General features: G+C 37.2%; 1 protein-coding gene across 5 annotated transcripts in view; it reads left to right on the top strand.

The window, feature by feature from the left end:
• Positions 1-202: 202 nt before the first annotated feature.
• Positions 203-16,407, top strand: part of LOC148855210 (cycloartenol Synthase-like) — a 114,938-nt gene continuing 98,733 nt past the window's right edge. For 4 of the 5 annotated variants that reach the window (XM_088982793.1, XM_088982792.1, XM_088982791.1 and 1 more), the window contains exons 1-5: positions 203-713; positions 3,239-3,450; positions 15,608-15,793; positions 15,911-16,000; positions 16,112-16,306. In XM_088982793.1, the coding sequence (XP_088838919.1) occupies positions 3,253-3,450; positions 15,608-15,793; positions 15,911-16,000; positions 16,112-16,306 (669 nt within the window). In that variant the 5' untranslated portion in view covers positions 203-713; positions 3,239-3,252. The remainder of the gene's footprint in view (positions 714-3,238; positions 3,451-15,607; positions 15,794-15,910; positions 16,001-16,111; positions 16,307-16,407) is intronic. The other variant, XM_088982790.1, reaches the window with a different exon arrangement.

Genomic DNA, 16,407 nt, shown 5'->3' with positions numbered 1-16,407 from the left:
TACAATTGTTTCGATGCTTATTTGAGAGGGCTGAACCGCTGAAGGGGAGTGGCTTCTACCTGTCCAAGGTTGTTTCTTACATAGATAGCCTATAAGCCATACATGGTGGAAAATTTGAATAGCCCAAATAAGCATGATCATGACAGCTTAGCCAGGGTTCACCTCTTTAAAAGCCAGAAGCCACCATCTGAAACTGAAAGCCGTCCCTGACGGGCACTGAATCCACAATCTGATGTGGGTGGAGTGACGTTGAAACAGGTTATTTGACTCATTTCTTCAATCTTGACTACCGTTCTAGAATCTAGAGAGTGTAGACAAATTGATCAGACTAACATGAGAGACAGCTTAAACCCAGCCTAATCCTACTGAGAGCACACTACTGGATTACCCCAAACATGGGAGACCGGACCACCATTGGAATCTCGGTCCCATGCCAGGTGTGTGACACTCGTTCCACAACGTACACATGATCCCACATTTTCTAAATTACGTGGCATATCTTAATTAGTTCAGCACTCTCCGTGCAACCATGGATGATTTCAGGTGCGTTCCATTGAATAAAACGCCCAGCAACTGCAAACATCGATCGACCAGCAATTGACATGATACAATCTACTACTATGCTGCTGCCTCTGAAAGGTCCAGTTCCAGTGATCCCTAGGGAGCTCTGATCTTCAAGAATATCACTCAGCTTCTCTCTTCATCTTCTCAAGGTTCTTCGACTTCTATACAGAATCTCTAATTTCTTGAATTCCTCTGTTCGTTTTTTTTATCCCAATTTTTTTAGATACATCAGTTAATGCCGGCTATGGACACATTGATCACGTTTCTTCTTTTCTTTATCTTTTTCCCTTTTGATTGAATGCTTCTGTTGATGAGAAATGTGGTCAAGTATGTTGTTAGTTTGAGGTTTGAACTATGTGGATTAGAAGAGAATAATCAGTTGGATGGAAATAGTTTTAATTCGCTCTGAATTGTACTGTACAACTCGAGGGGTAATAAAGTATCTCATTGTTTATGACGGAGCAAGAAAATGTTGTTCAACAGAGAAGTTTTGGAAATAATTTATTTGGAATCTGTAAGTGGATGTCTGCAAGCTTGATTTGGTGCCAAACTGAAGCCCAGCACAAGTATTGCTATGCAATCTGAAATAGTATATAATTACCATATCAAATGCTAGAGACCTTATTAGACTGTTGACAGTTGGGAAAAATTGAGGCTTGGGGAAACTTCTCAATTTCCCCATGGAAGTTTACTTTCAACAGGCTAATTTTCCGATTCTCATGTTCACATTTTGATTGTCTAAAAGAAAAAGAATGTCCCCATTTATGTTATTTAATTATTTTGGGCTGTGAAATAAGAAATTAAGAAACACGAAGATATCCTCTGAGACCTTAGACTACTTGTTGCACCTGCCAAATAGGGCCCTGACCACTTCAACGTTCCAGGGTTTGATATCACAATCTAGGATATAAAAGTGTAAGACGGTACACTTCCACATGGATTATGTGATTGAACCATTGGCATTGGCGAATTAAAAATTTCAAATGCCTTAGGCCTTTTTACATGAACTATTAAGTCAATATATGCCTCTCTATTTCATAGGTTTGCAAACAATCTGTTATATAAGAAATTATCTCCAAGAAAGCCATTAAGAGGATCTTAGTATGCTTCATAGTTTATGGGCAAGTGTCCAGATTTTTCCTTTCACTTGGGGGAACTCAAGGAAGATTGGGCTATTATTTCTCTGGTTAGTTGTTTTCTACCCATTTATCTTCCACGATTTGGATAATGAATTGGATGGCTGTGACCTTTAAACATCAAGTTGGAATGCTTTATAAATCAAAGGAAACATTAGATGCTTTACAAAGATGTTCTTTTACAGAATCACTAGAGGGTGTTTGATTGGAGTTATGATTCTGGATGCACTAGCATTCAGGGGTGTTATAGATTATGGGATGGGGGAATGTGTGTCCCCTTTTTTCTTAATCTCACCCTTTTTTTCTTCAAGAAAGAATTGTGTATCAAATCTATTTGCTGGCATGTATGAATAACTCAAGCAGTCAAGGACATAACTTTTCCTGGTATAAACTTTTTCACATCCAGGTTTTGGCTTGATTTTGGAGTAGAAGATGGTATTACCCGAAATAATAACTTTCAGTTACTAAGCTGTCCATGGTAAAGCCACAGATGGAAACAGAACATCATTTCCAAATCTAGAGAAGTGCAAACATTTGATAGTTCCAGAAAACCACATGGATGGGTACTCTAGTCATGATAAATAACATAAAATAATGTCATTTAACTAGGATGTCAAGAAACATTTATCATAAGTTGATGGTAGATAGCTACAGAGTCAAATGTTGTGATACTCACAGGACTAACAAATCGTTAGCTAGTATGCATGCATATTTATTTTCTAAAGAAAGGTCAAATTCTAGATCTGTTGAGAGTAGTTTTAATTCATTTTTACAATGAACTCACCTAATACACATTACATGTAGATAGGAAACAACAGTTATGATATAATAATTAAGATTGATGGGCGAAAGGTGCTTCAGATCAACTAAGTCCCCTCTATTTAATGTTACACAAGGTACCAAAGTGATTTAAGATGATGTGGTCCATATGATTTTAATAGGATGAATGAAATTGATATGTACTTATAATGTGCTTTGTGATTGAAAGCTGTAAAAGGACATTGGGATGGCCGAACAGGACATGGGTTCAAGTGATGAGAAAATATTGATAAGTTATGATTTATCAATGATATGGCTTTAGATAAAATAACATGATTGAAAGCGATATGTATGGTCATCCATGAGTTGGTAAAACAAGGCCTTTGATTTATTTGTCTCTCCTTTCTTGCTTCATGCGCTATTTTCTCAATAAAACTGTGAGGAAGATCACCTTATGTGTGATGAGTCTACATAAACTTGTAATTTTGAAGGTAAACCAAACTAATGTAGGTGAAGTCATTGCTGCTACTGGCAGGTTTATTTAAAATACTAATAGATTTCAATTCAAATTCAAAATCAAGGTTAAATCAATTGAGATGCCAAATTCTAATAGGTTTCTCCATGTTTTCTTTAAATTATAAGCTTCTTTTTTATTGAAATCCAAATTCTTTTTGTTGGTTTTGCTAACTTGTACTTGAAAGGATATTTTCCATTAATTTTAACTTGATATTGATTAAAAATAAAGTCTAAATAATTGGCATTATGTTCTTTGAATCCAGTTTTTAGATCAATAATGTGGAAGCTTAAGATTTCTGAAGGAGGAAGTCCATGGCTTCGTACTCTGAACAACCATGTTGGAAGGCAAGTTTGGGATTTTGATCCTGAGAGTAGAACACCAGAACATCTTATGGAAGTTGAGAAGGCTCGTGATCATTTCACAAAGCTTAGGTTTGAGAAGAAGCACAGCTCAGATCTACTCATGCGACTCCAGGTACTGTAAAAAAGAAATTAATAATTTATAGAATTTTCATAATTGAATTCCTTGTTAGACAGATTTCTATCATGAGTATATTATCAATTTCCTCTTCAGTTTAATCTTCTGTTTTTCATTTTACTCTGTCAACGGTAACTACTAGACTCTAAACAATGTCTTTTCACGAAAAATCATTGAAAACATCTTCTTTGATACAAGGGAAACTTTGTGTTTCTATCATGAGTATCTTATCTATTTTCTCTTCAGTTTAATCTTTTGTTTCCCATTTTACTCTGTCAATGAAACTACTAGACTCTAAACAATATCTTGTCATGAAAAACCATTGAAAATGTCTTCTTTGATACAAGGCAAACTTTGCGTTTCTGCTGCTGATTCTGCATTTGACCTGCTTTATCTTTAGAATGAACAGTATATGCTTTTCTATCTTGGCATCTGTTTAAGCCACATATTGTTGTTATCACCCCATGATTGCTGACTTCGTCCCTATTCTTCCCCTTTTTATTTTTTCTCTTCTCCTTTTTCGCATATGGTTGAATTAATTGTGATCAATGATTATGTTCATTAAACAAGTTTCTCAGACAAATGCAGAAAGTTGGTGTCAAAACCTAACTCAGCTTAAGATCCAGCTCTGGCACTGTTGCCAACACAAACTTTGTTCTCTGTGATGAAAATCTGAAGACAGTTACCCATTTGCTTCTACAGTATATGGCAGAGCTTTTTGCAACTAGAAACTGCTTCCAAGCTCCAGTTTTAAAGTGTTGGCATTTGAGAGATTTGAGTAAACATGGGAAATATCATGGGGAGCAATTACCTGCAACTGTGTTTTGGTCATTACAGAAAGAAGGGATTATTGGGATTTTTTAAAACAAAGCAAAGAAGTAGTAACTAACAGAATCATGGGGAAGGTGTTCTCTTGGTTGGCATGTCACAAGCTGTTTAGAGGAAGAGATACTAACACCTTTTTTTTTTTTTTCATATTTTGAGAACCTTTTTGTAAACAGTTATGGGCTGGTTCTATATTGTAAAGTGAGTAGTCTTGTATATACCTTGTGTACAGCAATCTGTTGTACAGGAGTTTTTTGCCTTTGGGAGATCAATACAATATATTATTTTACCTTTTTCAAATAAATAAATAAAGACCCAACTCTGATATTGGTAAAAAAAGTGGTGATTCATCTTGTTGTTTGAGTAATGAACCAGATTAGATTCAAGAAGAGAAAAAAAAAAAAGAGAAAAAATTATAAAATAATTGAAATGAGAAGTAGAAGAGGAGAAGAAAAAGAAGAGAATTGAGAATATTATATAGACATGTGCCCCTTTATGTGTGTGTGTGTGTGTTTGTGTATAGTGATCAAAATATGTTAGTCCTGTTCTGTTTAAAGTATAACTGTTATTTGAGGCTGTTTATAATTGAAATGGGCATACCTTAAAAGTGCATGTGTCGGAGGCTGTGGATTCTAATCAGTCTATCCGAAGTAACTGTCATATGTGATATGACGAAACATGCCTCTGACCAATTTGTATTGATTAACTCAAAATATTTTAGGTAGAAACAGCAATAGTATCAAACAAAACCTAAATTACCTCTTTCACCAGTATAACAATAAAACCGAAAAATAACCAAGACAGCCAACACGTCTTCCATTAATAGCCCCCTACACAAAAGACCAGATTAGGGTGCATTAGAAAGGTGTGGGGTGGGGGTTTGGGGAGCAAAGCACCCCAGCCTATACTTTCTTTCCCTTCCCTTCTCATTCCTTTTTCTTTTTTCCTTCTCTTTCTTTCTTTCTTTTCTCTTCCCTCCCCTTGCCTTTTCTTTTCATTCTTTTTGTATGAGGCATGCATGATGTGTATGCTTCATCCAAAAGGCGTTTGAGGCATTGAGGCATATGCCTCAAAGGCATCAACATCTCCAGCATGTGCTTTAGGTGTTTTGAGGGCATCTTTCCTGGAGGTGTGGCTCCAGGCATATGCCTCCCACGCCTTTTAAAGCCTTCGATCTTGAATGCTTCTCCATTATACTTTATATTGTTACTGAATAATACAGGTATTCCTTCCCCAATATTGTGTGCATTGTGGTGTGCATGGGAGTGTGGTGCCTAGCGTGCTTGGTTAGTGGGAGCCATTGTGCACATGTGTTGTCCAGTATTTGAAGAAGGTCAATTTTGGGCAAGGGACAGGCTGACTCTACTTGTGCCAGTGAGTAAGTGCCACACGGTCCAGTCAAGGTGTTTGTTGGGTGTAATTGGTTTCAAAGTGGGATTGCCAAGGTTGGGCCCATAACAACCAGCTAGATTTCCTAGAAAGGCCATTACACAATATTGGTCCCATCTATTTGGGGTCTTGGGAGGGGTAGATTGGATATGGTCCTAACCTTTTGCGATCTTTTGCACAAATTGGTCATTCTCAAACTTCAACTAGCATTTCATGATTGCTAATTTGAGATTTTACCATTACACCAAGTAATAGCTCCTTCTACAAAGAAATAACGTAATAATATAATAACAAAACACAAAACAAGTGACCCATAACAAAGAACCCTCCTTTAGAAAGAAATTCATAGCTTTTCAGGAATCTCATCATACATGTGCAAGGCACAAAAATCCGGGAAGAGAAGTTACCGAAATGGCCAGGAAATTGGGGATAAACAAAGAAAAGGGACAGGACTCAAAAAAGGGGGAAGAAGCAGATCAGAAGGCTGAATTTGTGACCATCGGTAAAGGGACCTCAAAAAGGGAGTTAAGGAGACTTCAATGGGGAATGTCAGATCAAAAAACAACAAGGCCTAGGGCGGTTAAGGGAAAATCAGCGATAGGAGCCCAATGAAATTATTAAGCTGGAATGTCAGAGGGTTGGGAGGCCAACTAAAAAGAAGTGTGGTAAAGGAAACCCTGAGAAGAAAAACCAGATATAGTCATCCTTCAAGAAACAAAAAAAGAAGAAGTGGATAGGAAGCTTCTGAGAGCAATTTGGGGAATCCGTGGCAAGAAATGGGTCTTTCTTCCAGCTTTAGGTGCCTCAGGGGGAATTATCCTAGCATGGACTGAAGAGGAGGTTTCCGTTACTGAAAGACAGAGGAGAGTACTCAATCTCTGTCCTTTTCACCAATAAGTCCGATGGATTTAGTTGGATTCTGACAGGAGTATATGGGCCTAGCGCACCTTCAGACAGGCAAAGTTTTTGTGAGGAATTGGATGCTCTCCACGAGTTTGACGGAATCCCTTGGGTTCTAGGAGGTGATTTTAACGTAACAAGGTTCCCTCAAGAAAACTCCAATAGAAGAACTACAACTAGAAGCATGAGAGGATTCTCCAGTTTTATATCGAGGTACAACCTCTATGACCTTCCTCTCCACAACAGACAGTTCACTTGGTCAAACCTTCAAGAGAATCCAATAAGTTGCAGACTAGATAGGTTTCTGGTTTCCTCGGACTGGGCAGAGAAATTTCCAAATCTCCTCCAAGAAATCAGACCTTGCTGTACTTCAGACCACTGGCCTCTAGTCTTGAGAACAGATCTGGATTTGAAAGGAAAACACCCATTCATATTGGAGAAGATGTGGACTCATCACAAAGATTTCCTAAAAAATGTAGCTTTATGGTGGAAGGAATGTAAAGCCGAAGGCTGGGTAGGGTACAGATTGCTGTAAAAGCTGAAATTCTTGAAAAGAAAACTGAAGTACTGGGTGAGAGAAGAGTTCAAATCATTCATAGAAGAAAAAAATGCCATCATCATGGAGCTGGAAGAGTTAGACAAAAAAGAGCAATCAGGAGACCTGGATGGAGAAGGAAGAAGAGGAGAGATGCTCTAAGGAGTTCGTGGGAAAAGGTAATCCGAAAAGAAAAAATTTTGTGGAGGCAAAGGTTAAGGGTCAGATGGTTAAAGGAAGGAGATAACAACACAAAATTCTTCCACAGCTATGCATCGGGTAGGCGTAGAAAGAATCTCATCTCAAAAATTAAGGTGGACCAGAGGGAAGTGGAAGATGTAGAGGAGATCACTAAGAATTTTCTAAACCACTTGAAATCTCTTACTCCAAGGAAAGGGCTAGGTGCTTTAACTTAAGAAACTGGGAAGGGCTGACTCTAGCATAAGACAAGAGAATTTGGCTTGAAAGGGAATTTGAAGAGCAAGAAATTAGAGAAGTCTTTGATATGGATGGAGATAGAGCAACCAGGCCTGATGGGTTCCCGATCTTCTTCTTCCAGATCTGTTGGAAAGTAGTAAGAGAGGACCTTCTGGAGGTCTTTAAAGAATTCCATTGCATGGGGGTGGTCAATAATGGAATTAACTCCACCTTCATATGCCTCATTCCAAAGAAAAATGGTATCTTGGAAGTAAAAGACTAAAAGACAATAAGTCTAGTAGGGAGTGTATACAAAATAATGGCAAAGGTGTTGGCAAAACGACTTAGAGAAGTCCTGAAAGAGTTGGTTTCTCAAACCCAGTTTGCTTTTGTGAAAGGAAGACAGATTGTAGATAGCATCCTATTGCAAATGAAATCGTAGAAGAGAGAAGGAAGAGTGGAAGGAAGGGCCTTCTAGTGAAACTAGACCTTGAAAAAGCTTATGATAAGGTTGATTGGGATTGCCTGCTCCAGATTCTAAACTTGAAGGGTTTTGGTTCAAAATGGCTACAGTGGATGAAAGGCTGTATTAGTTCTACCTGGTTCTCGATCATGATCAATGGAGAGCCAAAAGGTTATTTTAAGGCCAACAGGGGTCTACGGAAGGGATGTCCCCTCTCCCGGTTCCTCTTTACAAAGGTAATGGATGTTTTCAGCCAGCTTATGAAGAAAGCTAAAATCCTCAATTTGATCAAAGGTTTTGAGGTTGGAAGAGATGCCATAAATGTTTCCCACCTCCTCTTTGCTGATGATGTCATCTTATTCCTAGAAGCCAATTTGGAGAACATCTCAAATGTTAAAAGAGTGCTCCAATGTTTTGAACTAGTATCAGGGCTGAAGGTAAATTACACTAAGAGCAGCCTAGCAGCAATAAACCAAATTGAAGGGTCCTTGATGGAAAGTTTCAAGGAAACTCTGAATTGTCGAGTGGAAAATCTCTCCCTTTCCTATTTGGGCATGCCACTAGGAGGTAACCCAAAAAATTCAAGCTTTTGGGAACCTGTGGTGGAAAAGTGTGAAAAGAAGTTAGCTACTTGGAAAAGCTGCTATCTATCAAAAGGGGGTAGAATCACTCTTATTAAGGCCTCCCTTGCGAATGTGCCTGTCTATTTTCTATCAGTATTTCAGATCCCTACAAGAATCAGATCACAAACCGAGAAAATTCAAAGAGATTTCCTTTGGGAAGGTGGAAGTGTCAAGAAAGGGCATCTAGTTAATTGGAATCAGGTCTATAAACCAAAAGAGGCTGGAGGATTAGGAATCGGGAATTTAAAAGAGAAAAACAATGCCCTTCTTGGAAAATGGTTGTGGAGATTCCCCATGGAATCAAATTCTCTTTGGGCAACTATCATCACCAGCAAGTGTGGGTTAAATGCAAATGGTTGGGACTGCAATTTCCGATCAATCCGATCAACTGTCTCTATTCCCTGGAAAGGTATTTCTGCTATTCACAACCTCTTTTTTTCCTTCATTAGATACAAGGTGGGTAACGGTAATAGAACAAAATTCTGGACGGATTTGTGGTGGAGCAACTCCACATTAGCAGATCTGTATCATAAGCTCTACAACCTTACTATAAATAAGGGTGCAACCATCTCCCAGTGTCTTCCCATATCCAGCAATGAAAGAAACCTAAACCTGAACTTCAGAAGACCCTTAAGGGATCCGGAGATCAGTGAGCTAACTGAACTCCTTCTTTCTCTTAGTGAAGCCTACATCTCCCCAAATTCCCAAGATTCCTGAGTCTGGAAACCCCACCCTAGAGGTGAGTTCTCATCCAAGTCTTTCTTCGAAGCTCTGGTTGCAGATACTCAAGACAGTGATTTCCCTCACAAGAAGATCTGGTGCAAGGTTATACCCTCAAGAGTGAGTTTTTTTGTTTGGGAGGCTTGTCTGTATCGAGTGAACACTTGTGAGTTACTGCAGAAGAAAAATCTTGGAAGACTTTATATCTCCCCTCATGCCTGTACCCTATGCTTATGTGAAGGAGAGACAACAGACCACCTCTTCATACACTGCCAGGTAGCTAGCAGCATCTGCAACTTCTTTCTTCAGTTAGTCAGCTTCAGTTGGGTGGCTCCTGAGCATCTGAAAGATCTGATTTCTCAGTGGCAAGGAATAGGTCTGAGCAAGAGAGGTAAGACCTATTGGATGATAATACTGCACGCTGTTCTTTGGGGAATTTGGGAGGAAAGAAACAATCGGCTGTTTGAAAATAGGTCCAAATCTAAAGGTGAACTAATCAACCACATCAACCACTACTGCAACTTGTGGGCCTCTAGTTCAGAGGAGTTCACAGGAGTTAGTATCAATGATCTTAGCAGAAACATATATAACTTTCTGGGTTCTTCCCCTCCTACCCCACTCTCTACCAGAGCTCCTTTAGTTAGAACGGAAGGAATCTGGACTCTCAGCTTTGATGGAAGTGTTTATGGTAACCCTGGAGTTGCCGACATTGGAGGAATTCTAAGAGATGAGAATGACCACACATGCTGGGTTTATAGTGGTCCGATTGGGATAGCTAACTCAACAAAGGTAGAAGTGTTAGAAGCTCTAACAGGGATTTGCCTAGTCAGCAAACTGGGTATCCAAAGCTTCTCAATTGAAGGTTGATCGGTCAATACTATAAGATGGTTGGAACAACAAGAAACTGGACCTTGGAGACTTAGTCACTTCCTATCAGAGGCAAGGGACCTCCTGGCTCCTTTGAATGTTTCTCTAACCTGGATCCCAAGGGAACTAAATGCAATGGCAGATGGTCTAGTAAAATTAGGAGTTATTCTAGAGAATCTGTATTGTGATTCCTATCCTCCTGTGTAATTCTTAGGGGTCTAGCCCCTCTTTTGTATTTGTACACACTCTTGTGTACCTCTCCTTTCTTCAATGAAATTGTTAACTTTTCTCAAAAAGTTGGCAACAAGCATCACCAAATGTGTTCAATTGAAATGAATAAGTTCACGACCAAAGATGTGAAACAGTTCCAAAGGTTAGTGGAAAAGCTGATTTATTTGTCCATGACCCGTCCAGACATTGCCTATTCAGTTGGGGTTCTAAGCCAATTCATGTACTCTCCTAAGAAACCACACATAGAGGCAGCAGAGAGAATTCTTATATACTTGAAAAAGTATCCCGGAACAGGTCTACTATTCAGTAAACATAATCACCTAAAGGTGGAAGTCTTTACAGATTCTGATTGGGCAAGTGTTGTGGATGATAGAAAGTCCACGAGTGGGTATTGCACATTTGTGGGAGGAAACCTAGTGACATGGAAAAGCAAGAAACAAAGTGTGGTAGCAAGGTCAAGTGCTGAAGCTGAATATAGATCTATGGCACATGGGGTGGCTGAAGTCCTTTGGCTAAAAAATCTTCTAGGGGAAAAATTGGAAAAAAGTGAAATTTGCATCTCTTATGTCAACTCCAAGCAACAACTCGTTGATGTCCTCACAAAAGGGCTTCCATACTCGTGGCACAATGAGTTATGTGACAAGATGGGCATGATAGACATATTCAGCCCAACTTGAGGGAGAGTGTTGTGAGAGATTATTTAATTGTTATTTTATAGTTGCTGTTAATTATTTTCTTTCTTTCTTATTGGTTTGTTTCTAGGGAGTGCCACCAGGGGCATATTTGTAATCTCCCATTCCTTTTATATTAAGTTAATATAAACAACTAAACTGGCAGCCGCTAGGAGTAGTAGGTTTTTTTTCTCTCAATCATATCTTCCTCTTCTTCTCTTTCTGTCTCTCTCATCTCTCTCTCTCTCCATGAATGATTACAAAAAGAAAAGGAAAGGGAAGGGAAGAATAGATAATGGGAAAGAAAGTGGGCTGGGGGCTCTGCCCCCGAAACCCTTGGCTGGGGGGCATGACCCCTCAGCCCCCCTTTTCAATGCAGCCCAATTTGATTCGACAAGACCCCCCCTTCAACTAGTGTTATTCATCTTCAAAGATTTTTTATTAAAAATAAAGAAAAACGAGATCCTCTTTCCTCTTCTTCCTCTCCTCCTTCCTCCTCATCCCCCTCCTCTTAAGGAGGCTTATGCCTCACGCCTCTAGGTAGTGGAATGCCTCGCGTCGTGCCTCCACGTTTTAAAACATTGCTTTAACCAAAAAATCATTTAAATTCAGGTAATTTAAAAATGAATATTATCTCCACCAATTATCAGCCAACAGACCATGTACTCACTCTCCAGCAGCATTGTAGGGATAGCCCAAATGTAAGTTGACTCATAGAGAGGGAGAAGGGGGAGGGGGAATTTGTTCCCAACTTCACAAAAAATCTGTCACTTCCTACATCTGTAGAAATGTGCAAGTGACCAAACAATGCTAAATCTCCATCCAGAAAACAATCTCTAGTGATCAGAATCAAAATTGAAACTGATCTTTGATTTTCCTTTGGTTTTTGAGAAAAACTTCTAGCACACCATCCTAGGCAATCTTAAACTTCTAAAAGATTCTCCATAAGTCTTCTAAAAATAGGAGATTTAAGGGTGACACACAATTTCTATATTAGGAAATTCTATATATAATAATTTACAAAATTACTTTTATAGTAATTCCCGTATTTACTATTTATAGCAACCTGCATCTAATAACAGGAACCCTGAAAGGAGGAAGATTTGGAAGAGGAGGATCAGACTAAAAGGTCTCAGGAGGGGGAGATCAGATGCACAAAGGAAACTAAAAAATAACTAAACAAAACAAACCAAGAACAGTATCAAGAGGAACAATAAACACCAAAAGAACCCAACAGTTTAGATTTGATCATTATCAACATCGTTGTCATCATCATCAGAGAATTCTTCTTCTTGATGCATTGGTACCATCTTGTTGTTTGTCAGTAACAAATCAGATTTGATTTAAGAAAAGAAAAAAACAGAAAACTAAGGCCTTGTTCTTTTGGTTTGTTTTCAACTTCTAATGCCTTAAAAGCAAAAGACTCCAGAAAATTCCTGACAACATTGTTATTTTAATACCTCTTATTTTTTAGACATCAAACTTTATACCTGACAACATTTTATTATATGTCCCCAAAATGCCCCCTACGCATTTTATTCATAATTTATTATTAGTAACACACTATTACTATACTAAAACTAAGTAAAAAATAATACTTAAATATTATTAAATAATAGATATTATTTTAAGCATGACAGTGTTTATTAATAAAATAATAATCATATTAGTATTATAGTAGTAGTAAGAAAATCATTATACTTATTATGAGTAAAATAATAATAATTTATTACTATTTATTGTAAGTTTATTAGTTATTTATTATTTATTTTTAATTATTGATTCTTCTATTTTAATTATTTTATTATTATTTAGCTATTTTAAATTATTACTATAACTATTTGATATATTATTTAATTATTTTTAATTATATTTTAGTTACTGTAGTTATTTTATTATTTTTATTATTATTTTATTATTTTAATTATTCTATTTATTTTATTAGTTTTTATTATTTATTTAATAATAATTATTATTGTTATTATTTCACTACTTAATTATTTATTATTAAAATAGTAATAATTGATGATTATTTTATAATTTTATTGTTTTATTAGTTATTTATTATTTAATTATTTAGTTATTTTTTATTTATTGTTGAATTATTATTTTAACTATTATTTTATTATTTATATATTAATTTTATTCTAAAAATAACGATTAATAGCATTTTATTCATGTGGATTATAATTAATGTAACTATCCATTCTCATTATTATTCATGGCGGCAAAATTGTAGACTAACCATATTCAACATTTAGCATTCAAGTTTCACCTTAATATTCTCCACATTCAGATATTAGATAAAGCAAAAAATACCAATTTCGCAGTGCTTTTTTCTTAGAGCTTTTATACTTTTCAGACATCAGACTGAAGACCAAAGGAACAACACCTAAGGGTAAAATACTGGTGTGGGTGGTCTAGGCTCTGACGTTGAGGAGGAAGAGAGTAAGAAGGGATTAGAGTTCCAGAGACTCAAGGAAGGAGATGTATCTAAAGTCCCCTCCTCAAGGGAAGGGTCCCCTATTTATGAGAACAGAATCATGTGTTTCTGCATGGAGCAAGAAATTCCAGAATATTCCCAAGGTGGTTAAGCACAGATCCTTAGGCTGATTTGTTGGGGACATGTGTCAAATCAAAAAGTGGGGACCAACTACCAGCCTATACAGGTTGTTGTCACCTCAAGATTTGCAGAGAGCTTCTGCAGACCACACATGCTGTACAGAGGACGTGTACCCCGTATTCGTGGATTTATGTAAAAGGTAAAGAAAAGTGCACACTGCAGACCACAAGAGCATGCCACACCCAGTAACAGAATCTCTGTATATGCTCAGCGGTGGGTAACCATGGTCAACTAGTGACCCATGGCCGGCAATGCCACTATAGTGATATAAAAGTCTATCCTCTTACACTAAGAGAAATAAACTAGAAAGTAATTGATATGAGTAGAAGAGGAGAAGAAAAAGAAGAGAATTGAGAGGAACTGCATAGGCATGTTTGGTATTTGTGCTGTCCTGTTACAGCTACAACTCCAAAGAAAAAGACTAAATTACCCCTATTGCCAGTATAACAATAAACTGAAAATAACTCAGTCAACAGTTCATATTGCTGATTCAGTTTCTATTAGCTCTTACAACAACATGAAAAGATAAGAATTCTGATGACCGGTTTTAGCATTTGATAAAACTAGTCTCAAAATTCTAATGGATGTTGAAATTGATGAGATAGGTAAGCAGAGGAAAAAAGGAAAAAGAAATAAACTAAAACTAATCAGACATCTTTTATTGGTATCACTTGTTCCAGTTCCATTTCTCGTTTCTGGACTTACATTTAGAAAAGCTCCTTTTTGTACATCAATATTAAATTGATTTCCATCCTGAATTGATAGTAAATGAAAATTTCATACATATTAATGATTTACTAATGTGATATATTTTGAACCCCCTGGGTAGGTGGGGAAAAAGAAAAATTGTTAGTAGGTATGAAAATCCACATCTTTCACAAGTTACTGATCTCACTTTGAATCTTGTAAATTACTAATGGAGATCAATGGGATGGGCTTATGTTCGAATATCAAGTGATTATATTCATTGAAGAAGTACTTTGTTTACTTCTCGGGTAGTATTCATCTTCAGTGGTGTCAACCACAATCTGTAATTGAGCTGCTCAATGGTTGGAGTGTAAATGGGATGAGCTGAAAGGGAAAATTCTGTTGTTCTTTAGTTCGTTTGACTGTCCTCTGGGCAGTTGGCTTGAAAGGAATAGTTGGGTTTTCCATTCTGAGGACCATCCAGTTAAGAATGTTATTAACTCTTCTTTTGACTTTGTTAGGGCCTAGGTGAACTGTAATAGCTTTCTGTGGATAACACTAGTCCTACTTTCTTGGCTGTGATTTTACTTTTTTTGTTCTATTAAGTGCCCTGTGGTTGTTTTTTACAGAACCTCATTGTACAAATGGCTGGTTCAAAAAGAAAAGGGAAAGAAGTAATTTGTTTACGAATATCTCTTGCTGACTACATGGAATTATAAAATATAAAAATTGTGTAACAATTGCAGCTTTTTTCTTTGTGTGTGTGTGGGGGGGGGGCGGGAGACTATATGCACAAACTGCAAGAGTTGTAAGAAATTAAAGCTTTGCCTCTCTTTTTTTTTCATTCACTAACTTCAATATCAAAGTGAGGATCACTTTTTATAGAAGCCAAGTCTTTTTACAAGAAACCCTAATCCTGCCTTGCTACTTAAGCCACTGGTAAGAAAAAGAAATAACAAACAACAAACAAAATAAAAAGCTACAAAGAATCCCAAAGAGAAGGCCTACGTCCCAAAAGTGAAGGTAGATGCTCAGTTGAACTGGGCTTAGGATTCTGGGAAAATGTTTTACTCTTTTTTGCCATTTTGGTAATGTTTTCACTTTTCAGTTCAAATGTAAATAAGATGTAAAGATTCAAATATTTTCATTTTCTCACATTTTCATCATTCTTTCATTTGCTTACATTTAATTTTATACAACAAGTTCACAAAGGAGAACCCATTTGATATACAACTACCCCAAGTCAAAGTACAAGTTACAGAAGATGTTACAGAAGAAGCAGTAACAATCACATTGAGGAGGGCTATCAGCTTCTATTCAACTATCCAGGCACATGATGGGCACTGGCCAGGGGATTATGGAGGTCCTATGTTTCTACTACCTGGCTTGGTAACTTTTGACCCATAATCAGCATCTTTCATATATAGTATGCATATGCATGTGTTTACATATTAACAGATATATTCACTTTTTTTTTTCAATTTTTATGTTTATATAATGCAACAGGTTATTACCCTACATGTGACTGGCACACTGAATGCAGTCCTAACAAAAGAACATCAAAGAGAGATGTGCCGTTATATTTACAATCATCAGGAAAGTCATCTGTTGCAGTCTTAACATCTGGATATGTTACTATGCTTTTCACATTATTTACATGTGGAAGCAAAAAAACTCTATATTCTTGACATCTGAATTCAATTGCAGAACAGAGACGGTGGTTGGGGTTTGCACATTGAAGGCCCAAGCACCATGTTTGGTACAGCTCTGAACTATGTTACTTTGAGGTTGCTTGGTGAAGGAGAAGACAGTGGACAAGGGGCGATGGAGAAGGGCCATAGATGGATTCTGGACCATGGTGGTGCTAAAGAAATTACATCATGGGGAAAAATGTGGCTTTCGGTAAAGGAATTAAGTTTGTATTTTTGGTTTTCACAGAAACACTGTTCCTTTTAGGTACTGTAGGGAATTTTATTTAATGTCGTTTTCCTTGTTATTACTAG

This window comes from Nelumbo lutea, chromosome 4 (assembly GCF_056320005.1).
Source record: "Nelumbo lutea isolate HS-2025 chromosome 4, American lotus-T2T, whole genome shotgun sequence".
Lineage (NCBI taxonomy): Eukaryota > Viridiplantae > Streptophyta > Magnoliopsida > Proteales > Nelumbonaceae > Nelumbo > Nelumbo lutea.
Note: the sequence above shows the minus strand (reverse complement) of the source record. Positions and strands in the feature narration are given on the sequence as shown.